The 26,573-nt window shown below is 33.0% G+C and overlaps 1 protein-coding gene across 3 annotated transcripts in view; it reads left to right on the top strand.

Annotated features, from left to right (window-relative positions):
- LAMA4 (laminin subunit alpha 4) overlaps nucleotides 1-26,573 on the top strand; it is a 177,433-nt gene that overhangs the window by 150,357 nt on the left and 503 nt on the right. For 2 of the 3 annotated variants that reach the window (XM_074187396.1, XM_074187398.1), the window contains exons 26-37: nucleotides 1,266-1,404; nucleotides 3,947-4,084; nucleotides 6,561-6,694; nucleotides 8,713-8,877; nucleotides 9,763-9,916; nucleotides 12,439-12,623; nucleotides 13,798-13,987; nucleotides 16,306-16,461; nucleotides 17,752-17,911; nucleotides 20,291-20,421; nucleotides 22,334-22,427; nucleotides 23,641-23,760. In XM_074187396.1, coding sequence (XP_074043497.1) covers nucleotides 1,266-1,404; nucleotides 3,947-4,084; nucleotides 6,561-6,694; nucleotides 8,713-8,877; nucleotides 9,763-9,916; nucleotides 12,439-12,623; nucleotides 13,798-13,987; nucleotides 16,306-16,461; nucleotides 17,752-17,911; nucleotides 20,291-20,421; nucleotides 22,334-22,427; nucleotides 23,641-23,760 — 1,766 coding nt within the window. The remainder of the gene's footprint in view (nucleotides 1-1,265; nucleotides 1,405-3,946; nucleotides 4,085-6,560; nucleotides 6,695-8,712; nucleotides 8,878-9,762; nucleotides 9,917-12,438; nucleotides 12,624-13,797; nucleotides 13,988-16,305; nucleotides 16,462-17,751; nucleotides 17,912-20,290; nucleotides 20,422-22,333; nucleotides 22,428-23,640; nucleotides 23,761-26,573) is intronic. The other variant, XM_074187397.1, reaches the window with a different exon arrangement.

Genomic DNA, 26,573 nt, shown 5'->3' with positions numbered 1-26,573 from the left:
GCAGGGTAATTTAGACTGTCTGAGACTAGGAGTTGTCTGGGAGTAAGAGTAATAAGAGTCACTGTCCCCTAGCCCCTCTTTAAAATAAGTCCATTTCTCATTATAACATTGTTCTCATTGATTATTAACCAGAGTTGATTGATACCCTCAAAAACACTTACTCTTCTAAGGGCATATAAATTTTAGTGGGTTCCATGAGAGGTCTTTGGGCATATAAAAGTACCACTGGCTCCTTTTTATTAATTATCTGCTAGCATGATTAATAAAAGATTAATTACCTAGAAACTATATCTCTCTCAAATTTTTATGTCACAGTTGCAAGAGACCCCATCTAGTCCATCCTATATTTAAACAATATCACTAACAAGTGACTCATAGTTGCTATTTGAAACCTCCAGTCTTGGAAAATCCACCAACCCCTGAGATGCCCATCCAGTGAGAGAACTTAAATTGTTAGAACATTTTTCCTTACATGAAATTAAAAATCTTCCTCCCTAGAACTTGTCTCCTTTGCTCCTAATTCTGCCCCGCCCAGATTCAAGCAAATTAAATCTAATTCTATCTTCTACTTTAAAGCCTTTCCAATGACTTATTCTCCAGGCTAAATCATCCCTAATTGTTTCAACCAATCTTCATATACTAATGGCTCTTTGGAATATTTCAGGTCTGGTCTTATCAGCGAAAATTATAGCAATGTTATGACTTATTTCATTCTTCAATCTATCCCTCTTTAAGACAACTTATTATTGCTTTTTTAGTTATCATTTCACATGATTGCATCACATTAATCTTTAGAGAAGCATTGGGAAATAAGACTAATAGAGTAGGTTGAGTTGATTTCAAAATTTTCTCTATGCATGACTGGGAGGATTGTGATACTACTGAAAAAAACAGAAAGTCAAGATAAAGAACAGGTCAATGGAAGAAAAGTGATGAGTTCAACTTTGGCTATATTGAGTTTATAAAGTAACAGGGTTATGTTAACTTTGGAAAAATTTAAAATTCTTAATTATATTTTAAGTTCTATATTTATAGTTCTATCCAAGATTTGTGTAGATGATCAAATGTCATATAATTGAATAAAGAAATCTCAAATTCTTTCTAAAGTTTAAAATCTGTTTTATAAATGCATTTACTGAGACAGATAAGAATCATGTCATTTTAAAAAAAAACCATCCTTTTCAGTGGTATATCCATGTTCTGAATGTTTTACATTATGGAAAAAATTAGAGTAACTGAATTCAAACTGATTTTCTATTTTGCAGTAACATAAAAGTACACCTTCCATTAGATGTCAACTTCAGAGGATGCATAAAAGGTTTCCAGTTCCAAAAGAAGGATTTCAATTTATTGGAGCAGCCAGAAACTTTGGGAGTTGGTTATGGTTGCCCAGAAGACTCACTTGTAAGTATCAATCAACTTTTCAGAAAAAAAAGTTAACATCACTGATTTAAAGGATAAGTGCTTTTGTAAATCCTAAATCTACCAATTCTAAAAGAGTGAGTATACACTGGGTTCCGTACTACTAATAATAGTTGGTTTTCCTAGTTGTAAATGGAATCATGAAGTCAGGAAAAAACCTTGAGCTCAACTGTTCTGTTTCCCTTTTGAAAAGGAGCTATTATCAAATAATTACTTTGAGGAACCTACTCTTCTTCCCAAATTATATGTATATATATATATATATATATATATATATATATATATATATATATATATATATAAAATTCTCTACCCAATACATACATAAATATATATACAATTCTCTACCCTTTATAAGTCCTATTCCTTCCACTCACAAGACTGGAAGCAGCCAGATTGTGTTTAAAACAGTTGAATGTTATCCTAGAAAGAGTTACTAAGTAGGGCCAACATATTGTAGCAATGTGCATACTTATTCAATCAGACTAAAAGGTTTCTACACCTTGTACGTTGCAGATGTGCAACATTAAGATTGTTGAATGATGAGATTTATGATTTGACATGACTTTTCTTTTGAATATGATAAAATTCATTTGAATTGGTGAGATCTGCATGGCTGCAAATATACATGACTTTTCTTTTGAATATAAGATTCATTTGAATTGGTGAGATCTGCATGGCTGCAGATATTCTGGAAAACAACTGATAAAGCTCAGAATCAGTTCTATGTGATGTCTTACAGTCCATTATCTTCAAAAACCTGTCACATCTCTACTTTAGAATGCTACCAGGCAACAAGAAGGTTTAGAAACAAAAATATTTTTAGTCCTTGACATGATTATAAAGTTCTAGTTTAAAAATTCCCAGAGCAAAAGTATACCCTGGGGGTAGTTCTTTTCATTTTCCCATCATTTTTAGCATGCAATCTGACTATACATTTTCCTTTCCTAATGGGAGGAGGGAGAGAAAATAAATGCTCATCAGAAAAAAAAAGCAAAATATGTAATCTGAATCCAAACCACTGTATATACTAATACTAGAAGAATTCATTTGTTTCCAAGAAAGAGAAAATCTCTGCAGCATGAGCTATCCCAGTAGAAAAGAAAGATTTCACAGGCTTCCCAAAAGAGGTGAATTCTCCTCCCATGAACAGTTAAGTTTTCCTGACTCCAAGACTTAAGAACTGAGCCCTGATCATCAATCAACAGTGTCAGTCCCACATATTCCCTGAATGATTACCTTGTACATAGCCTGGCATAGTTATCCACTCTACACTGTGTCTTTCTCCATCACAGTTTCAGTATAGCACAAGATCAGCATAAGAAATTAAATGAAAATTTGGGGGGAGTTTTGCAGAAGCCAAAGATGACATGTGAAGACAACAGACAACATAGAAAAGGTTTAGAAAGTCAAAAATGCATAAAATGTGTTTATCATTGCTAAATAATCTTTTAATAATCATAATGATTCAAACTTCTTCTTTCAGACCAGAAAATTTTACCAGATTTTCCATAAGTTTGCACCCCTAACCCCAAGACATGGAAAGAAATAATATAATTAATCTACTTTGGAGTACTACTAAAGAAATGGACACAACAGTCCTAGCTCTTAAAGTTCTTCACCTACCCCATATTAGCATAATCACTTCTTCCTTCTTTTCCTGTTTACTCAGGTCCTGCTCCTTCCTGTTCCTATATTTTCTCTTTAGGTTATGTCTCCAATACAATTAGGGAAAAAAACCTGAAACAAAATTAGTAGAAAAATTAAAATTAGTAGAAAATAGTAGAAAATTAGCATTAAAATTAGTAGAAAAAATATATCCATTCATCTGAACATTTAAAATGTTCCTAAAGAATTTATAGTCTATCTAATCTAAACAGTATGACCCCACTCTAGTGTCTCAAGAAATGGCATCTCCTCCATTAGAATATGAGCTTCCTGATGGCAAGGATTGTTTTTATGTGTTTTCTTTGGATCCCCAATGTTTAACGAAGTACTCAACATATAGTTAATTGATTAATTGATGATTGTTAATAGAGAATTAAGAAACAAGAGAAGAAAAAAAAGCAAAGAAAGAAACAACACATTCATTTCAAAAACTCTTCAATGTGCAAACTGAATCTTTTTGACATGTTGTACACCAAATTCATATTGCTGGCAGGCCCCTTTCATTTTTATTTATTCCCATTTACCATATAGTTTATTTAATGAAAAATAAATTATGTCCTTCTATAGCCTGTAACCTTTGTTTAGCAAAACCTGTCTTCACATCAAGGTCACATTTCTTCCAAGACCCAGGTAAGCATTTTAATTAAGTAGCTTATATAGATATTTTTGCTCAAAGGCTGTTTTGACAAGCTATGAATATATCTAAGTGTCATTGCAAACTGATTAGGGAAAATGGGAATTTTTTCACGTAAAAATTATAATCTTTAAAATCTAAAAGAGTAGCATTGATTTTAGCATTTATTAATTGTTTTAAAACTACAGTATGCCCTATGTGTATTCTTTAATTGGCACGCAGATATCCCGCAGAGCATATTTCAATGGACAGGGTTTCATTGCTTCAAGCCAGAAAATGTCTTTCTTCAATGCCTTTGAAGGAGGTTTTAATTTCCGGACACTGCAGCCCAATGGACTACTACTCTATTATGCTGCAGGGGTGAGTATTTGCTTTTAAAGGATACTGGGGGAAGCTCCTCATCCTAATTGTCACATTGATTCCAAAACAAAAATAACTTTAAATAAATAGCAAATTAAAATTAACTTTAAATATAGGGTATTTAATTTAAGTTTAAATAAATATACATCCCGCCTAGTTTCAGAAAGTATGTACAATACATACAAAATATGAACTGAACACACCAGTTTTATAACACATACCAAAAACAAGTGGATGTATACTATAGCTTATAAGAAATGGAAAGGAATGCATACATTTTCCCTGGTCTGCTATAAAACACTGAAAATCAGCTTAGGGAAATATTTTATTTCTGCATTATAAGAATACAACAGCTGCAGATAACTCAGGACCCCTTGATCAATGAGTTTCTATACTTAATAAGATTCATTAATTCAGGTTTCAGTGTATACAATGCATGGTGAGGAGGTAGGGTTGATTGCAATCTCATGTACATCCCCTATAAACATACAACATCCCCAGTGAGTTTAATATAAATATATCATATCTTTGGAAAAGAAAAATTTGGCCAGAAGCGCTTAGAATGAATTCTACTACTGAGATAAGACCTTTTCATATCACAATTGGTAAAATCTACTTTGTTCTATAAAACAGCCTCCCCTGAAGACTCAGAAGGGGTTGTTATGACTGAAGAGTAAGGAGTGAGCAAACTGAGTCTTATCTCTTTGATTCACTGTTTACTTTCTTCTGTTTTATCATGGTACTACTAAAGGATAAACATTTGGTGTTCTGAAAGCCAAGAAGAAAATGTTCATTATAGGAGAACCATTTTATCCTATTAATATTAGAGGGCATCACCCATGTTATAGGCTAACCAAGTCATATCAAAAGATTATTACTGGCATTTATTATATCTTAGAGAACATGATTTGATCTAGAACATTTTCAAATCAGTGTGTTAACAAATGTTAGCATAGAATTACATGACCTATAAATATCTCATGTAGGAATTCCAGAGGCAGTATGGCCTATTGCATAAAGAAGCAAGCCTCAGAGTCAGGAAGACCTGAGTTCAAATCCTACCCTCTAACACATATTGTCTGTGTGATCCCAAAGCAACTCTTTAAGGCAACAAGGGTGACTGGACATAGAGTCAGGAAGACATAACTTCAAATTCTACTTCAGACACTTTTTATTACCCTGGGCAAGGGACTTTACTTCTCTGAAAATTGAATTCCATAATATATAAATATATGTATGTATGTATATATCAACAAGAAAAATAATAATTCACATGTACATGACTCTTTAAGTTTCATAAAGCATAGTCCCTCATGACAACAGGTTAGATGGTGTGATTATTATCCTTATCTTACAGATAAGAAAACTGAAATGAAGGGCCGGTAACTGCCTTGCTCATGGTCACAAAACTGGAGTTGGTCAGTACTAAAACCAGTCTCCTGACCCCAGTTCCAATATTCTTTCTATTGAACCACCCTGCTTCTCAAATGTTTTACATAAAGAACTGGTAAAATATAGAAAAAGTTCATTCCCCATAATGAGAGCCACAAGCTGTTATATGGCAAGTCCCAACAGTGAAATACAATATTTCATTCCAAGATTATTATTGTTGTAAATCTTATCAAAGTGGGGGAAATGAAAGAGGAGCAAAGCTCTAAAGGCATGATTATTGAGGCCTGGAAACTTCTTAGTCAAAAGAAAAATTGTTATATATCAAGAGATATGACTCAAACCTCCTTGCTTGAATTTGCATCCAAAATCAAAAATACCCAAACCAAATTGCTAAGCAAAGGGTGGAATTAGAAGTTGAGACTCATCTTACTAAGCCAAAGTCAAAGACCTAGAGACCATGGATCTGGAATTAAGGTGACAGTACCATAAGGAATATGAATTAGATCACTAAAGAGAGGTCATGAACACAACAGCATCAGAAGGAAAAGGGAATGAATCAAATACAAAATCACAAAATCATTTAAGGCCAGATACAAAGATTGTTGACAAAGAGGAAAGCACCTAGAAGCCTTAAGCACCCTACTGTATCTGGTTGTTTTATCTGCAACTGCTTTGACTCACAATCTAATGTCTATTCAACTTCTCCTATTTGTCCAAGAGGGCTTGACTTTATAGTCTCTACAGAAATATAAATGAAGGGTTGGCAATAGGGAGAGGACTCAAAAATGAATAATAAAGAAAAAGAGAACTATTTAATGATGACTATAATTTCCACTATGACATAGAGTTGATCATCATCTTCTTTCTCAATAAAAATTACCAATTGGCAGAATTGTTTTTCTCTCATGAAAATCTGGCTTCAATTTTATCATGGGAGTCAGCAGAAAATTAAGACATCCTTTAGCTTTGCATTCAGTTTTCTTGTGATCCATCTGTTCTAGTAACACTGAAAAAAAATTACATAATTTATGAATCTTTTCCAAAGCTGGAAAGTCCTACTTAGACTCCTCTGCTTACTTTTCAGGCGGATATATTCTCCATTTCCATGGATAAGGGGACAGTGATATTGAATGTAAAAGGGATTAAAATTCAATCAACAGATAAACAGTATGATGATGGACAGTCTCATTTCATCATTGCCTCTATATCACCCACAAGGTATAATATTTTATTATTTTTAATTATGCTGCCATATTTTCCCTTTGCCCTTGAAAAATTGGTTCTAAAGTACAAACAAGCCTAAGATGACTTAGAGTGGCTAAGTGGCACAGTGGATAGAGCACCGGCCCTGGAGTCAGGGGGATCTGAGTTCAAATGTGACCTCAGACACTTAATAATTATCTAGCTGTGAGGCCTTGTGCAAGCCACTTAACCCCATTGCCTTCCAAAAACCTAAAAAAAAAAAGTATAGATGGCTTACTGTTTTACTATCTAATGTAAAGTATGTACCTCTGATCTTCCTATGCTCAAATAAAAACTAACTTCTTTTTAAAGGTATGACTTAAATTTCATAGATCTGTTAATACATATTTAAATTAAATTACTACCATTCAAAAATATCAGAGTATAGAGTCTTTGGTGGAACTCTTGAACTCTATAAAGAAACTCCCAACTTTCTAAGGACTTAGAGGACAGCCAGAATTATTTGCTTTCTATTCCTCTGAGCACATAGAAGGAACATAGATGAACTAAGTGAATAAACAGAATTTAGATTCTACATTTAATTATCAAGTAACCCAGACTGTGGTTCATCAGAAAATCTTAAATTGCTGAACTCCTGGGTCTATTTCAGTACTCCTTTAAAAGAGGCATGTTATAGTATTTCTATATCCAAGTTCCACACAACAGGTTTTATTTATATAAACAACTAAAGAATTGTGAATAGTCTCCCAATCAATATTGTTCAGAAGATGGCCAAAAAGTGATGAATGGGGTTTTGCTTGCCTCGCAAATCCAAAGGAGAGTAGCAGACACTGTCAAATTACCTAAAATCTTTATTAGTTTACTTTACATTTAAGCCTTAACTTGGGACAGGAAGAAGGGATTGATTCTCTAAATAATGCAGGGCAGATAATTGATGATCTAACTCAATAGGATAACTATGCTAGACATAAAAACCTAAAGATCTTAATACATGTCAGATATGTCAGATATCACTTGCCAAGTGATTCTTCTTGTTTCCTGTAGTCCGACTTAATATTACATTGCATTGTTTAGGATTCCTGAAATTTCTTCTTGGTATTAATTATAATCAGAGGCAGAATGACATTGTAGATTTAGGACAAGTATTAGAGTCAAGAAGGAGGTTCAAAGTCCCCTTTCAAAATATATATTGTCAGGGTGGTTAGGTGGCACAGTGGATAGAGCACTGGCTCTGGAGTCAGGAGTACATGACTTAATAATTACCTAGCTGTGTGGCCTTTGGCAATATATATATATATATATATATATATATATATATATATTGTCTATGTGCCCCTGGACAAGTCACATTCTTAGGGATAGCTAAGTGGTACAGTAGATAGAATATTAGATATAGATTTGGAAAAACCTGAGTTTAAGTCCAGACTCAGATATTTATTAACTATCTGTTTTCTGTGCCTCAGTTTTCACATCTATAAAATGGGGATAATAGTACCTACTTCCCAGTGTTGATAGAAGAAAATGAGATTATAGTTGTAAATTGATTGCAAAACTTAAAGCCCCATATAAATATTGTTGTTGTTGTTATTGTTATTAGTTAAAACCTCTTAATGACTCCAGGTACCTCTCCAAGATTATAACTTATAAAAGAGTTATAGATTTGCATTGAGTTTCCTGATTGGAAGTTCCCTATAGAGTTGGATCACAGAGCAAGTCCAAAAAATAAGTAACAGTTCCTCACATATATAAATACTTTGGTTAAATGAACTATGGTTCATGTTTACAAATCAGTTGATTTGATACTCATAGTAAAATTGTTATATATCAAGAGACATGAAGAAAGTTGATGAAAGTTGGTCTCAGTGGGATAAAGTGACTAACTTGTCCATCCAGAGTCACCCAAGTACCAAACAGCAGACACACACATGACCCAAATCCAGGTCTGTTTCCAAATTCAGTGCTTATACACTCCCTTCTTCACCCTGAATAAGATACCCAATGGACAACTAGTGAGGAAGCTTTTCTCTTTGCAGATATGAACTCATAGTGGATAAAGACAAATTGGGTAAAAATAATCCAAGCAAAGGTAAAACAGAGCAGACTCCAATCAGAGACAGCAAGTTCTACTTCGGTGGTTCACCAATCAGTCACCAGTATGCTAATTTCACCGGATGCATAAGCAATGCCTATTTCACCAGGTGTGTTTTATTATTTCCATCACAAACTAACCAGTGTTCCTGAGAAAGAAAGTGTCATCTTTGCTGGATAATTTTTTTCTGGTGGCAGATACAATACAAATATTTTAGGTAGGATTTACAAAACATGATTCCTAAGGTCTTTCTAATCCTAAAATTATATGATTGATCTTCTCAAAGAAGAAACAAAAACAGAAAACTTTTAAGACACTGAAATATGATGAAGGAATGGTATAAGGGAAAACAGCCTGAATGATGATTTTCTTTTAAAAAACTGAAATTAAATTCAAAAGATTTAAATAAAGCTGTTCAAAAAAGAGATGTGAGATGACACTCTTACATCTCTTTTTTGAACAGCTTCATTTATATTTCCTTAATTATTTGTTATATAGAAAGGTTTTGGGGAGGGACAACTAGGAAAAAAATGTCAATACAAAAAGATATCAATGAAGTTTTATTGTTAAAATTTTTGAATTAATAAAAAATAAAGTCAATCAGCTAGTTTTTAAAAGTGATGCTAGGGAATACAGTAACTAAGAAGGGAAGAGTCCAATATAGTTTCAGTTACATGTAAGAAGTTCTATTTAAATAAAAAAGAGAAGAAAGCAACTGTCCCTTCTCAGAAGTTTTAAGCACAGAGTTGACACATGAAAAATGCTTCTTGACTATCTCATGACTTAAGGTACCTTAATTAAGCCAAGAGACCTTTTTAGATTTGTTGATCTATCAATCAAAAAGTACTTTTTAAGAATTTACTAGTGTCAGGCATTGACATCATATAAATAAAAAAATAAACATGTTATGCTTTACCAATAAATTTGGTGTATCAGTGATTTAATTTCCTAGGTTTAAACAACCCTTAAAGACATTTTTTTAACCACAACATAGGTTGGACAGGGATGTAGAAGTGGAAGATTTCCAACGGTACTCTGAGAAAGTCCACACCTCCCTTTATGAGTGTCCCATTGAGTCAGCACCAGTTTCTCTTCTCCACAAAAAGGGAATAAATTCCTCAAAGTCCAAGGTAAATAAGAACAAAAAGGTAAGGTGTATTGAACAACTCTCTTAATTTACCCTCACCAACTATTTGCTATAATACTAGAAGAGATCCATGTTTAATGGAATTTATTTATTCTGGCATTATTTTTGTATGAAAGATGACATCTTGATTTCTGATACTGTGATTTACTGGCACCATAGCATCAATTCAGTTATGTAAAAGATGTTTCAAGGATATTGTTCTTCATGTCACACCTCTGATATCTTCCATTTTGCTTATCAAAATCTATGTGTCACTCTTTCTCTACCTAAGATTAATTACTATAACATAGGGTATAAACTACTAAAGTGTAAATTAAACTTTCTTTTCCGTGTTAATGGGGGCTATTTAAGCCTCACAAACTTGAACATTTTACTTTCATTAAGGAAATCTCTGCACCCAGAAATAGTAATATTGTACAGTGATCAACTGTGAATGATTTAGCTATTCTCAGCAATACAGTGATCGAAGACAATTCCAAAGGGCTCATAATGAAAAATGCTATCCATCTCCAGACAAAGAATTGATGGAGTCTGAATGTAGATTAAAACATGCTATTTTTCACTTTCTTTCCTTCTTTCATTGGGGGGGGGGGGTTGAGATTTCTTCCACAAAATGACTGACATGGAAACATGTTTTACATGATGGCACTTGTATAAGCTGTATCAGGGAAAAGGGGAAATGAGGGAAGAATAGAATCTGGAAGCCAAAACTTTAAAGAAATGTAAAAAAATTATTTTTGTGCATAATTATGGGTAAAACATTATTTAAAAAAAGAAAATATCCAAACCAAAATATTACCATAGCCAAAAAGATGTATTATGAAATAATCAAATTTCAGAGAAACATCAGATTATGAATGGTTTTCTTTTATTTATTTTCTAGAAGACCAAATTAAAATATCAGCCTATGAATCTACTTAATGACCAAATTTTGAATTCAAGCAAAAAAAAAGACAAGCATAATTAAAATAGACAATCTTTTAAAATCTTATTATATTATAATTGTTTTAATAAGTATATTCTTTATAATATTTCATTTCATATTCTAATTTACCTGCTGAATTATATAAATGTTTCCTTTAAAATGAAGAGCTTATTAATTCATTTTTCCTAGAATATTGTACTGCCAATTTCTGTTTTTATTATTCTTTTAAAATGTATGCTCAATTTCAGTAAAAATAAGATCATGGATTTTAGACCTTAAAGAGACCTTAGAGATCATTTTTCCAAATGAAGAAATTGAGGTTCAAAGAGGTTGAATGAGTTGTCCAAGTGTATACAAATAGTAAGTGGCATAGTGAAGATTTAAATCTAGGTCTCCTGATTCCAAATCCGGAGTTCTTTTGACTACTGGATCCTTGCTTGGGAGAAGAGTTGAATAACAACACTATTGAGACCCAGCAATGATGCTATAAATAACCATGTCAAACCAGAAAACCAAACTGGAAAAGTGAAAACATGGGTGCTGGAATCAGAAGCTCTGGGTTCTGTGCAACCTTGAGGAAGGTTTTTAAGCTTGCTAGTCTTCAATTTTCTCATCTATAAAATGAGGGGGGTAGGAAAATTGAGGTAATGTTTCATTTGTCTGAAGTTTTTATTTTATTCAATAAACCATAATGAATGATTATTTTTGTTAATTTATATGATGATACTACAAGAAATGATGAGCTAATTGACCTTAGACAAACATGGAAAGACTTACAGAACTAATGAAGATTTAAAAGAATAAGAACCAGGAGAATGCTATACAAAGTAACAACAAATCGTTCTAAGAACAACTTTGAGCAATTGTCATTTTGAGAGTCATAACTACAAAGGAACCTATGAAGGAAGATGCTATCTACATCCAAAGAAAAACTGATAGACCTATGTAAAGTACAGTTTAACGTATGTGTATAGTTGCTGTCATTTGTCCTTTGTTCTTGAAGAGAACTTTGACATCAAGGATGTGATGCTATGCTATCCAAGTGAATTAGATTTAAGTGAGGGAGGACTCTCCAAAGTCACTTCTTCCTTCTGAGCTATCTATGTCCAGTGGCCACACATGAATCAGGACAGCTGAAGATGGCCCTGTATGCAGTGGGAGACCTTGGACTTTTTAAGCTAAGATCTTTAAAAGGTCTCAGTTTGACTGAGGCAATGCCTATTCCATGATTAGGCTACATAGCCTGCTGTAGGGCAGAGTGGAGAGGGAGGGAGAAAAAAGTTAAAAGTACACAGCAGAAAACAAAAGAAAATTTAGAAAGCAGCATAGAAAAACAGGGCACTTTTGAAAATTTTGTGTTGTATTTATTACAAGTTTTCAAAAAAATAAACTGTGAAAAAGAAATTCATGATTTTATATTGAATCCTCTTTTTAATGTTGTGCTGTGTACATGGAAATGTTCTTTTTCTTTTTTTTCTTTTTTGTATTTAAGTTCAAAATGAATAAACACTTAAAATTCTAAATTTTTAGTGTATTTCATCTATTACAATTTCAGTACCAAATTTTTAATATGATTTTTCATTGACTTTTTTCAACAGAATGAGAAAAATAAAGATTCATCTAGGAATCCACTTGGCCTGAAATCCCTAAAGCAGAATGTTTCCCGGGACTCTCATTGTCAGCTTTCCAACAGCCCAAAAGCAATCTCCCACGCCTATCAGTATGGAGGGACAGCTAACAGCCGCCAAGAATTTGAACATTTAAAAGGAAATTTTGCTGAAAAGTAAAGTAAAACCCAATCCTTCTAATAATAATAGTTTGCTTATATATGGCATATTATTTTTAGAATTGCAAAACACTTCGTGTATTATCTCTTTCAAGCATTACAATAACCCTGGAAGGAAGATGCTATTATTATTCCCAATTTAGAGATGAAGAACTTGAGACTAAAGAGATGAAATGCTTTTCCTTAGGGATGCTGATACCTAAGATTTATGGGCAGCTAGATAGCATAGATAGCACTGTGGATAGAGTGTTAGACCTGGAATCAGGAAGACTCATCTTGCTGAATTCAAATCTGACCTCAAATAGTTACAGCTTTGTGACCCTGGGCAAGTCAGTTAACTGTTTGCCTCAGTTTCCTCATCTGAAAAATGAACTGGAGAAGGAAATGGCAAACTACTTCACGATCTTTGTCAAGAAAATCCCATATGAAGCCATGAAGTCAGACATCATTGAAAAAATGACTGAATATTGATAAAAGGGGACTTTCTTACTAAAAGTTCTCTAAATCAATGAAATCACAATTCCTGTCCATGATCCATACATATACATGTATATATACATATACATATACATATACCTGTACATGATGTAGCTATAGCTACAAATGTAAGTATACACATTTATAGCATATGCTTTTTAAAATAATTTTATTTAGCATTGAGTAACATTAATTTTAAAAGATAGTATATGCTTTACATTTTTGCTCAGAAAAGAAAAAATCAATCTAGACTTTTATCATTGGATACAAAGCCATGAACACAACTAAATTATTTTGAAAAATCTCTTAATTGGCAAAATTCTGATTCCCCTTAAGGATGAGATTTCTTATCATAACCTATTTGAACCAAATTGGCAAATATATTTTCCAAACAACTGAATGGTCTAAATTTAATATCTGAAAAACTGTTTTCTTGAATATGAAATGCTACCTTTTCACTTAAGAAAGATAAGGCTATAAGGAACAATATTCATCTCTAGATGCTATTCAACATTGTTCATTAATTCTACTGAGACATTTTTAGTCTTGGCATGTAAGATAGTGTTTTCTTGTTCTAAGCATTTCACAACCATCTATCAATTATTCACCATAAATATCTTGCTTTGGGGGAGGCCAGAGATTATAGTAAATTCCATTTTTCAGAGAGTACTTTTTTTCAATTTTCATTTTCCAGGTCTCAGTTTTCCATTCGTTTGAAAACTCGCTCCTCTCATGGAATGATTTTCTACATCTCTGATGAAGAGGAAAATGATTTCATGACTCTTTTTGTGGCACATGGCCGGCTAGTCTTCATGTTTAATGTTGGTCATAGGAAACTCAAGCTTAGGAGTCAGGAGAAGTATAATGATGGATTGTGGCATGATGTAAGTTGAAAAAAGAAATATTAGTTGATCATCAAATATCTTGAACTAAATGTATAAGCATTAATGGCTTGATGAATTGGAATTCCTCATTCTAGCATATATTTTTAAAAACATTCCTGTAAGTATATCTTTTGAAATATAATTATTCTGAGGCATCTGAAAAAGACAGAAGTCTATTTTGTGATTCCTAAAGTCAAAGGAAATTAAGACAAGATTCCTGATACCTACTTGACTCAATATATATAAATCCATAAGACTGTCTTTAACCAAGGGATTTAATAAATATCTTCTATATTAAAAGGCACAATGAGGTTAGATTCAAGAAAAATTTAAAGTGAAATTATAAAAGCAAGACAAATAAATTATCTAGTTATATAGTTGGTTTTTTACAAGGAAGCACTATCTGTTTATAGACAAAACTAAGTGGTACAGACAACAGTTCTATTTGAGTTTAGGAAAGCCCAAGATGAGCGTATGTGGGAATAACTGGGTAGGGCTTTAATATAAATGACATTTGGAAAACATTAGCCTTTAATAGAAATAGTGCTATAATACCAAATCACTCTTCCCTAAGGTCAGGTAATTGGAGTGTCAATTCCACAAATTCATGAAAGGAATAAAATGAAAATGAATAGTATACAACTTCTTCGAAGATCATAAAACACAATGGAAAGGTAAAAGAATGACTCAGATGTGTAGCCTGAGGGATTTCATGGCAAGACAACTTTGGCAAGTTCACTTTGAAATATATATTTGGTTTTGCCTATATACACTTAGAGACATACACATGTTCACATGTATATATACATATATATGTATGTGTGTATATACAGAAACATCTACTACATACACACACACACACACACACATATATATATATATATATATATATAAAGCTATAGGTATATATGTAGGTATATGAAATTTTATTTAACAAGTATTTATAGAACCACCATATGGCAACAAAGAATGGCAGTGTATTCTGTGGAGATCTCCCTCACACCAGAAATAATCAATCAGCATGCATTTATTAAGTATCTGATGTTTGCCCTTCACTCTCTAAGATGACCATGACAACAGGGAGGTGATGCCATGAAAAGCACATGAATTGAATTTGAGTAAGGGAGTGCTATGCTAAATCACCATGCTCACTTTCTCCTCCAAGCATTATACCAAGTGCAGGAGATACCAAAGACAAAAATAAAGCATTTACCACTCACAAGGAGCTTATATTCTCTCTATGGAGATATATATATATATATATATATATATATTATATATATATATTATATATATATATATATACATATATGTATATACATATATATATATGAAGATATGCAAAATATGTGAAAAAGATTGCAAGGTAATTTAGAAAGCGAGATATCTTAATGCAATTTGATTGAGATTTAAAATTCTAGGGTACAGTACAAGACCTAGGAGCACCCATAAGCCAAAATGTAGCACAAGGTAACTGTGAGCTAGCAGAGAGAAAGTAAAGGAAGACCTCTTTATTCAGTGAAATACAATATGTGAAGAAGACAGGAAAAAGAATCAAATAAAATGGGGATGCTAAATCTGGTGGGTATTAATAGGATTCTTTCTGGGTTCAAGCAGAACTAGACATTGAAAGGAAAGATTGTCAATTCAAAGATACATATATAAGAGATGGAAGACTATGCAAAAGCAACAGTAAAAAAGTCAGTTGACTGGATACCCAGAATGCAGAAAGGTAAATAATACATAATAAAGCTGGAAAGTTGGGGCCAAAAAGTGTTGACCTTTAAAAATTTTCCTTTGGGCAAGCCACTTAACCCCATTTGCCTTGCAAAAACCTAAATTTTAAAAAAAGTTTTCCTTTAAAAGTCACATGGTAAAACAGTGGACAATCTGAAACTAAAACTTGAGGATCCTCAATTTCCAAACAAGTCCTCATTCCATTATATTATGTCCACCAAAGCTTGCTTCAGTTGAAGATAATACAGAGGAGGCTGGAGATTTGGTGTATGTGATGAAATATTAAAAAGTTACTGGTCAGATGATAAAATACATTAATATAAATGGTTTCAATATAGATTTGTGAATTTAATTTACATATAAATTAATTTGATTATATATAAGTATAGCCATGTAAATGTGATATACATATAAAAGACTTCAAATATAAAACTTTAGAGTAGTTATAAATTTACAAAATGGAGCCTTTTCATCTAACAGTAAATGTGTTATTTTAACCATAATTTTCTTTGCAGTTGATTTCTTTGCCATATGTAACCTCAGTCTTGTCCTTATGTTATTTTTCCTTTACTTCCATCAAGGTAATATTTATTCGGGAAAAGAACAGTGGTCGGTTGATAATTGATGGTCTCCGGGTCCTAGAAGAAAGTTTTCCTCCAACTGGCACTGTCTGGAAAGTTGAGAGTCCTATTTATTTGGGTGGTGTTGCTCCTGGAAAAGCTGTTAAAAATGTCCAGGTAATCAATCAGTCATAATTACTTAACAGATGCCAAGTACACACACACACACACACACACACACACACACACACACTATCATAGATTTTAGAACTAGATAAGACTTCATACTTTTTTTCGTTCTATTATCCCCTTCCATCACCACTCTTTCCTTGCTACACACTCATTTGACTTATTAGAGAAACTGATACACACACACACACACACACACACACACACAGACAAAGATATGACCAAAAAAGTAGTTCACTCCCACACCATGTATTATTCATTGTTATAGTTGTGAGTAAAATTTTAAGTCAAAGAATTAGAATCAGAATTATTAGGTAAGTCACCACCAGGGAATGAAAAGATTATGAGGAAAATACTTGAAATGGAAAATTTACCATGTCTGAGAGGTCCAGGTTTCACAGACAGAAAGAATTGTACTCTTGAGCCACTTAACCAGAGAATAATATAAAAAAAACAAGTTCTATGATATTTGCTTAGCCAGAGTGGACCACAAGCATTATTGTCCTTATTTTCACATACCAGCAAGAGATGTTTTCAGGCACTGTTAGCAGCACTCAGTTAACCAATGAGCATTTATGAAGTGCCTACTCTGTACCTGGAATTATGTCATATGCTGAATCCTAAGACCAAAATGAAACAATTCTTGCCCTCAAGGAGTTTACCCTCTACTAAAGAAAAAGAAGTACACAAATAAGCAAGACAAAATATATACTCTAAAGTAATTTCTATGAAGCCAATGAGCAAAATAATAAAGCATAATTGATGTAATATTTAAATATTTGGATCAAATTTTTAAATATTTAGTTCACTTCATAAATATATATATATGAAAAACTCTTTGGCTTAACTCCCACAGTTTAAATATCAAATTCTAGGTAACACAAATCCAATTTAAGGAAAAAACTCTATAGAGGGGCGGCTAGGTGGCACAGTGGACAGAACATCGGTCCTGGAGTCAGGAGTACCTGAGTTCAAATCCAGCCTCAAACACTTAATAATAATAATTACCTAGCTGTGTGGTCTTGGGCAAGCCATTTAACCCCATTGCCTTGCAAAAAAAAAAAAAATCTAAAGTAAAATTCTGTAAACAGGACAAAAAAGCAGCTACATTTAAAAGAACCAGGCATTTGAACAGTTAAATAAATAAAAATAAACAAATCTTGTTGCTTTCCTTAATATTTATATATTTGTATATATACACTATCTATGGAGTGGTCTATGGAGTACAGGAGAAAACTGATTTAAAATGAATATTCCACTGATCTCTTTTCCCCTCAGATTAATTCAGTCTACAGTTTCAGTGGTTGTCTTAGCAATCTTCAACTCAATGGAACCTCAATTACCACTGCTTCTCAAACATTCAGTGTGACTCCTTGTTTTGAAGGACCAATGGAAAGTGGAACATACTTTTCAGCAGAAGGAGGATATGTGATTCTAGGTAACATGTTGCTAAATAATGTGATTCATGAAACATTTCTTCATTGGTAGTAGCCTAATTGAACAAGCTCTTGGACTATCAGACAAGAATTTCCAAAACCCCACTACAAAACTTCCCAATATATCTCTACTTTTATCACTATAACTCTTCTTTTCCTTACTCTCTATCAAAGCCACACTATGCAGATACCAGTCATTTATCAACAGAGTAGAGAGGATGAATTTACCTCAATACAAATGAAAAACAGTTGAATTCTAAGGAATGATCAAAAAGTTAACTCCCTCCCAAAACCTGAGTTACTCAGCACAATAGTTATGAGTAAAATTTAAAGTTAAATAATTACAATTAGAATTATCAGGTAAGTAGCACTAGTGGGTGCCATTGAAAAGATTCTAAATCTTTTCCTGGATTATATCATCATATATTAAGAGATAAAAGACACCTTAGAAACCATTAAGTTCATTTCCCTCATTTTGCAGATCTTACTCAAAGTCACACAAGTAGTTAGAAGGTAGAGCTGCGGTTTCAACCAGAGTATCTGACCCCAAAGCCAACCCTGACTTCAAACCCAGCCCTCTTTTCACTGGGGCTGCATTGCCTCTCTTCTACTGCTTATTCTGCTCCTATTTGATCTCATTCTTACTCTTTGACTATGCTGATTCCATTAGACTTCACTCCTTTCCCACTTGCTTCTACTCACTTACCCACAGATTGTATAATCCAAGACCTTGAGAAAGTCCAAGTCTCCTTATTTTTATGTTTCCTAATTACTCACCCATAGTGACTTATATTTGTCTTGTTTTCCTGCTCTAGAGACAATCAAATCCTGAACCAAAGTAAAAGTCTCACCTTCCTAGTCACATCCCAAAGTCTCCTTGTCCCCAGCTTGCAAATGATAAACATTTGCCTGAGAACACTATTTGCTTTTCCTAACTGGCACAGAGTTTTAATTTTTCTTTTTCTTACCCCTATCACTATAATCACAAAAACATCACTGTGCCTTTGTTTCATTCAAACCATAAAAAGCATTGTCTAATCCTTGTCTGCAGGATAAAATCTAAATTTCTCTAAAATGTCAAAAAGTAAATTTTGCATGTTATTTTTCCCAAATATATTTGTATTTCAGTGAATATTTCTCAATTTCATGGAAAAAGTTTAAATTCATTTTTAAAAATTTTGAGTACCAAATTCTCTCTCTTCCCTTCCCCCTCCTTAAGTAGGCAATTTGATATAGATACATGTGAAATCTTGCAAAACATATTTCTAAAACATTTTCCAAAAAAATCCTACAACCAAAAAAACAATATACATAGCCTAAAAAAGAAAAAACTTTTAAAGGTATTCTTTGATCTGCATTCAGATTCCATCAGTTCTTTGTCTGATGGTAGAGGGACTTTTTCATTAAGAGTCCTTTGGAATTGTCTGAATCATTTGTGTTGCTGAGAATACCTAAGTCACTCACAATTGATCATCATACAGTATTGTTATAATGTTCTGTTTCTGCTCCCTTCGCTTTACCTGAGTCAATATAAATCTTCCCAGGTTTTTCTGCAGTCATCCCCCTCATCATTTCTTATAGAATAATAATATTTTCTCTCAATTATATACCACAACTTCTTCAGTCATTCCCCAATTGGTAGAATTTTCAATTCTTTGCAACTCTCAAGGAGAGCTGCTGTAAATATTTTTGTACAAATATGTTCTTTTCCTTTTTCTTTGATCTCTTTGGAATAAAGATCTAGTAGTGGTATGGTTGGATCAATGGATATACAGTTTTATAGCCCTGTGGCATAGTTCCAAATTGTTCTCCAAAAGGGTTAGATCAGTTCATACCTCTACCAACAATGCATTATAGTTCCAATTTTCCTCCTTCCACATTTGTCATTTTTCTTTTTGGTCATATTAGTCAATTTGATAGATGTGAGGGGAGTCTGCCAGAATCATACAACTGACTCCAGGCCCAGCATTCTATCTACTGAATCACCTAGTTCCCCCTTCCAGAGAGCAGTAATCCTTTCTGAATTTAATATTGATGCTGAAAGTCAATGTTAAATGGAACTTCAAGTTTTTAAGTTTCCTCATAAATAAAAACTCATTTAAGACTCACAGAAATCCTTTGAGATTGGTACAGCAAGTATTATCCCCATTTTACTGATGAGAAAACAGGTTTGAAGAGGTTCAGTAATTTGCCTACAGTTACACAATTCATAATACCACAATATAATGAAAGTAATAATTTTGTAAATATTCCCTGGAACATAGACTGAAAATGTTAAATAAATTAATAAAAATGCAAAATCTATTTATCAAAGACTCAAATAAAACATGGGAGGGAGTATGTTATGTGTAATTATATATTGATACTATTTCTTTCTACAGATGAATCTTTCAATATTGGATTGAAGTTTGAGATAGCATTTGAAGTTCGTCCCAGAAGTACTTCAGGAATCCTGGTCCATGGTCATAGTGTGAATGGAGAGTACCTGAATGTTCACATGAAAAATGGACAGGTAGGAGCTTATTCATATCTTCTTTCCTTGTTCTTGGATATCAGATCAGATGATTTCTATTATAAAATCATGACATAAGTCTCCTACTTATGAGATAATAGGGAATTAATAGAATTAAATTTGAATTTAAGCATTTTAATTCCAGTGAACCTCTTGAAGTTTTCTTCCCTTAGTATACTGTTGTCAATAAAAGAGATACGGCAAGAACACACTTTGCACAGAATAGATGGTTAGTTGTAGGGTTAGTATTTGGTCAAGTCTGGTTTAAACTACACAGTATCTGAAGTCCCTGCTAACTGAGATTCTATGATTATGTTTTATTTGAATTTGTTACTTAAGAATAGCAAAATGGGGAGCAGCTAGGTGGCACAGTGGATAGAGCACCTGCCCTGGAGTCAGGAGTACCTGAGTTCAAATCCCACCTCAGAGACTTAATTGCCTTAGCTGTGTGACCTTGGGAAAGTCACTTAACCCCATTGCCTTTCAAAAAAAAGAGGAATAAAGATGCTTATCTCAATGTTGCTGCTATTGTGTACAATGTTCTCCTGGTTCTGCTCACTTCACTCAGCATCAGTTCACACAAAACATTCCAAGCTTTTCTAAAGTCTGTCTACTCATGATTTCTTGTGGGGGTTTTTTTAAGGTTTTTGCAAGGCAAATGGAGTTAAGTGGCTTGCCCAAGGCCACACAGCTAGGTAATTATTAAATGTCTGAGATCAGATTTGAACCCAGGTACTCCTGACTCCAGGGCCCGTGCTTTATCCACTGCACCACCTAGCCGCTCCTACTCATAATTTCTTACAGAACAATAGTACTCCATCACATTCATATACCGTAATTTGTTCAGTCATTCCACAGATGATGGGCATCCCTTCAATTTCCAATTCTTTGCTTCTACAAAAAGAACTGCTGTTAATATTTTGGGGAGGCTGGGTGGCGCAGTAGATAGAGCACCAGCCCTGGAGTCAGGAGTACCTAAATTCAAATCGGCCTCAGACACTTAATAATTACCTGGCTGTGTAGCCTTGGGCAAACCACTTAAACCCATTGCCTTGCAACCCCCCCCAAAAAAAAACAAGAATAACAAAATGATATCATAATACCCCCCCCTCCATTGCATCCCCCTTGACAAAGTAGAAAAAGTAAATATACTTTGTCATGAAATAAACTATGGCCCTAAAAGCATTATAATCAGATTCCATACCATCTACCACCAAATTTAATCTGTATCCTTTTTCTTAATTATTGGCAATCGGAAACTTTTCAATTATAATTTAAAAAAACTTCTACTACAAAATAACATTACATTAGATTCTTAAGAGGGCTGCTTGGTAACACTGACCCTGGATTCAGTTCAAATTGAACCCCTGACACTAGCTCTGTAACCCAAGACAAGTCATTTCACACCATTTGCCTCAGCTCTTCATCTGGAGAAGGGAATAGCTCAGATTCTGGTATCTTTGCCAAGAAAACTGAAATGATTCAACAATAGATTCTTAAGAGTATTGCATGTAAGTACTAATAAAGAAAAAGCTACATTTTCAATGATATTTCAGATATAAATAACTTATCCAAGTTCAAGTAAATTTTTTTTCTGCTAAGTCATATAAAATATCCATAAAAGAATTTCATCTATTCACTTTCTATGCTTTCTTTTTTTTTTCCTAAAATTTGCCATTTTGGATTTCTCATTTACCGACTAGAATATATAAAGATTACTTGACTTATCTGGCAAAAGAGTGTCCCCTAGTGTACAAGTATGGAAAATATCTCTTTGTCTGAAGCTATGGATAAGTTAATTAGGAATTCTGTTTCAATAAGGAAAATGCCAAACATAACTGTGGGAAAAAGCAAAACATAAAATAATTTTCAGTTCATTAAAAGGGCAAATGATTTCATATCATTTTTACAGGTCATAACAAAGGTTAACAATGGTATCAGAGACTTTTCTACTTCAGTTACACCGAAACAGAGCCTCTGTGATGGCAGATGGCACAGAATAACAGGTGAGTAAATGTAAAGTATTTGTTATCTTGAAAGGAATGGACATAAGCACTCATGTAGGGTTGAAACCTATGTGGAATGTGGATTATGAGCAATACTACAGATGGAGTGATATATGATTAAAATAACCAAGGAAAGTAGCAAAAAAAAAATGCTTATACTTTTAGCTAAAGAGATTTGTTGACTCTAAATATTTTCTAGAGGTTGCTCCCCATCCCTCAAGTCATGGAACATGCATGATACTGTTTTTAATTTAAATAAAATTTTTGAATTTTAAATTCACTCATTGTTAAATGTCATGTCTATGATATGCTAAAAATCTAGTTCAGTGCATGATTAAGAACTATATACATTGAGGGACAGCTAGGTGGCACAGTGGATAGAGCACCAGCCTTGGAGTCGGGATTACCTGAGTTCAAATCTGACCTCAGACACTTAATAATTACCTAGCTGTGTGGCCTTGGACAAGCCACTTAACCCCATTGCCTTGAAAAAATCTTTAAAAAAAAACTATATACATTGAAAAAATAGATTATAAAAGAAAATATGTAAAATTTTATAAATCACATATATTTTCTAAAGCAAAAACATAGGATAAAAATCTTCAAATTATTTTCTTATCCCACAACTATAAAATGTTATAGTAATTATTTATTAAGATTGATAACCATAATTGATATATATGTTGAACTTTAATGTTTACAAAGTACCTTATTCAAACTATCTCATTCTTAAAATGTATTTTTTTCCCATTACCTTCATTTCCAAATATATCCCTCCTTTCCTCCTACCCAGATTGTAGTCCCTTATAACAAAAACCCAATTTCATTTGGTCCTCATAAATTCTAAGACACAGATACTTTGGGTTTATTATTCTATTTTTATAGAAAAGAAAACAAATTCATAGAGATAAAGTGACTTTTCTTGATGATACAACTAGTAAATATTAGAAGTGGAATTCAAATATAATTCTACCCACAACTCCCCTTTTCTTAACCTTTGTTCCAGAACTGTGAGATCTTATGTGTGAGCATGTACCTATATGTATGTGTATGTAAAGTATATATACATATCTATATTAATAGATATAAAAATAAAATGAATGAAAAATATTTTGAATAACAAATACTTTGCAAAGTAAATTTGACTTTTTTATATATACAAAGTAAATACTGTTGGATATGACTTACGGTCAACTTCTCCATTGCATTTCAGTTATTAGAGATTCCAATGTGGTTCAATTGGATGTAGATTCTGAAGTCAATCATGTGGTTGGTCCCCTCAATCCAAAATCGGTTGATCACAGGGAACCCGTATTTGTTGGAGGTGTTCCAGGTAAGATTTTTTTAAAAAATGAATTAAAGTTATATTCATTTAGCTCTTACTATAAGTCAGGCATTAGAGAAACTAATACAAGAATGAAAAAAAATGAAATGTGCCCACCTTCAAGATATTTACATTCTAATAGAGTGAAATATCACTTCCAAGAAAATGTTGGCCATGGAAGGGAATTTTAGCCTGGGAAGTCACTGGCATGGTGAGTGAAACTATGTCAGTTGACATTCCCCAGAAGCAACGGTATTATTGATTCAATTCAAAATTAGTTTCACACAACAGTCATTACATTGTTGAAAATCCCTTGATTATTGATTTTCATCCTTCACCTATGTCAAAGGACACTAAAATTCTTTCATTTCTTAAAAAAGGCATTCAAAGTTGTGAGACCTTACCTAAGATAACAAAGAGATCACAGAGAACTGGAAAATCTGACTTTGCTAAGATAAAAGATTTTATTCTATCATCATAGATTTACAGAATTCCTTAGCACCCCACTTCACCAGCCACTAAAAGCTAGAGTTAAGGAAAAAACTAGTCTTGTAAATTTCTCCAGAATCTTGGGAATTTTGGGACCCCCCCCAACACATACATACATACCCACTTCTATCTGTTATCACTACCCACAACTGGGCTAGAAAAGAAGAAGGGGGAGATATCATTTTTCCTTCTCCAAAATGGAAACAACAGCTGTATACATATGCCTTCTCATTCCATTGTAGAGATAATCATAAAGTAAAGCTGCCAGTTGTGACTCTATAAACATTATCAGTAAAGCAAATTATATTATCAATGAAGAATACAGAATATTTTAGAGTCGTATTAAGAAAATATTTTAAGAATCAAAAAAGGTTTTTTCAAGACTTTCCTATGAACTAAAAAAAATTTTACATCTTAATCATACTTTCATTTCTAATATTTAAAAACAATAGCAGAAGTCCCCAAGTAAAAATGTTATGATTGCTGGGGCAGATGTAGAATTAAGATTTCTAAACCTTTGCTTCTGGAATTTGTTTTGTTTTTATGTGGGATATGTGAAGATTTTGATTTACTTTCTTATAAAGACATTGCAGACTATCTCCTGCCAAGGTGTTCATAACACCTTTCTCAAAGTAAAGTAAGAAGTGGGAGCACAAAAGAGAACTGGGGTGGGGGAAGAAATCATCAATTAATGAATTATATACTGAGTGCTTAAAAAACACTGCCTTCTGGGGATCTTCCAAAAAGCAGTGGAAACAATAATGATAAGTAATTCAGAAGTTAAAGTGATTTATATAGAGATTAAAACATAACCTTTTCATCACTCCACCTCAAAAAAAATATCAACCAACCTCCATCTCTATCCTAATGCTGCCAAGCTTTTATTCTGAAATTTGACTTTAAGTCATTCAGAAAATTGACATTACTATTTCTAACTTCCACAACTTTTCTTTGGTGCTCAAAATCCAAAGATAGCAGTGCCAAGAAACAAACATGCTTTCTAAAGCTTATAGTCCTTTCTATTTTCCATATACTACTGTATTAGATTATTCTGTTCCCACCAGACCCTGTCCCAAAAATATTAAAAATTGCCTTTACATATAATTGAAAAAATAAAATTCTATTAAAAAAGATGAAACCATGCCTAAAATATTCACTTATGTATAAAACTTTCAAAATAATTTTTCCTTCAATCATTAATTTTCCTGCCAACTAAGTTTTAATTTATTCTTTTTCTATTAAAGTAGAAGTCCAAATTCTCTTTTTCCATATTAATTGTTTATCTGGGTATTGTGAGAAGAAAAATAATAAAACATACATTCAACTATTTACATTATAGTGATTTCAGTTCCATCTACTCTCTGAGACATACTGACTTCTTTTAAAGCTTCTCCACCCCAGGGGTTTCATGAGGCTCAAATGGATATGAAACATTTTTCAAACTTGGTGGTGGTGGTAATATAGTTGTCATGGTAGTCATCATTATCATTGCCATCCTATTAGTAACTATTAACCCATAGTGGTAAGGCAAAAAGTCTGGTGATGAGCTCTGTCTCTAAGTCTTCTCTCCTATTGAGTTCAAGCAGTGTTTATAAAGCAATACAGGGGCGTTCTGGTAAATATTTAACAATTAGACTCTGGAGGAAAATGTATACACACTTTAATTTGCATTATTCATACATTCTTAACTATAGAAGACATACCAATACATCAAGTCTTTATTTCTGAAGTATTGATGCTCCAACAGAAGTTTAGCAATCTAAAGTCCAACATATCCCAATCTACTTCATTTACTGCTAAATCTGTTTGGACAATCCTGTCCTGAAAGAATATTTTTCACAATGTGAGATTTTTCACCATATAGGATGAATGTATAAACTAATCTCTGAATGAGATACAAAGCCACAATATTTTATAAATAACCATTTCAACCTTGGATAAAACTAGACTAACTGAATCACAAATAGGAACTTGACCATGAAACTCAAGGCAAAACATGAGTTATATATTTCAGAGAAAAATTGCTCATAAAATATCAGTATTAAATTGACTTTTCTTAAATCTCAATTTTACAGTTGGATGAAGACTTTATGAAGCTATTATATACTTTCCCTAAGAATTGGGGTTTCACATATGAATTGCCTATAGAAAAGAGAAGATGAATAGTTTATGGTCTTCAGGATCTCTCTTTGCTTTGTTCTAATGGCCTAAAGTCAGATTCTGCCTAATCTAATTCAGTAACTAGCTATTCTTTTGTGCATAAATCACCATGACCTTGCTTGCAACATTACACATATTTTTCACAGTTCAGTTATGTCTGGGCTTGGGATGAA

The sequence above is a fragment of the Macrotis lagotis genome, chromosome 5 (assembly GCF_037893015.1).
Source record: "Macrotis lagotis isolate mMagLag1 chromosome 5, bilby.v1.9.chrom.fasta, whole genome shotgun sequence".
NCBI lineage: Eukaryota > Metazoa > Chordata > Mammalia > Peramelemorphia > Peramelidae > Macrotis > Macrotis lagotis.
Note: the sequence above shows the minus strand (reverse complement) of the source record. Positions and strands in the feature narration are given on the sequence as shown.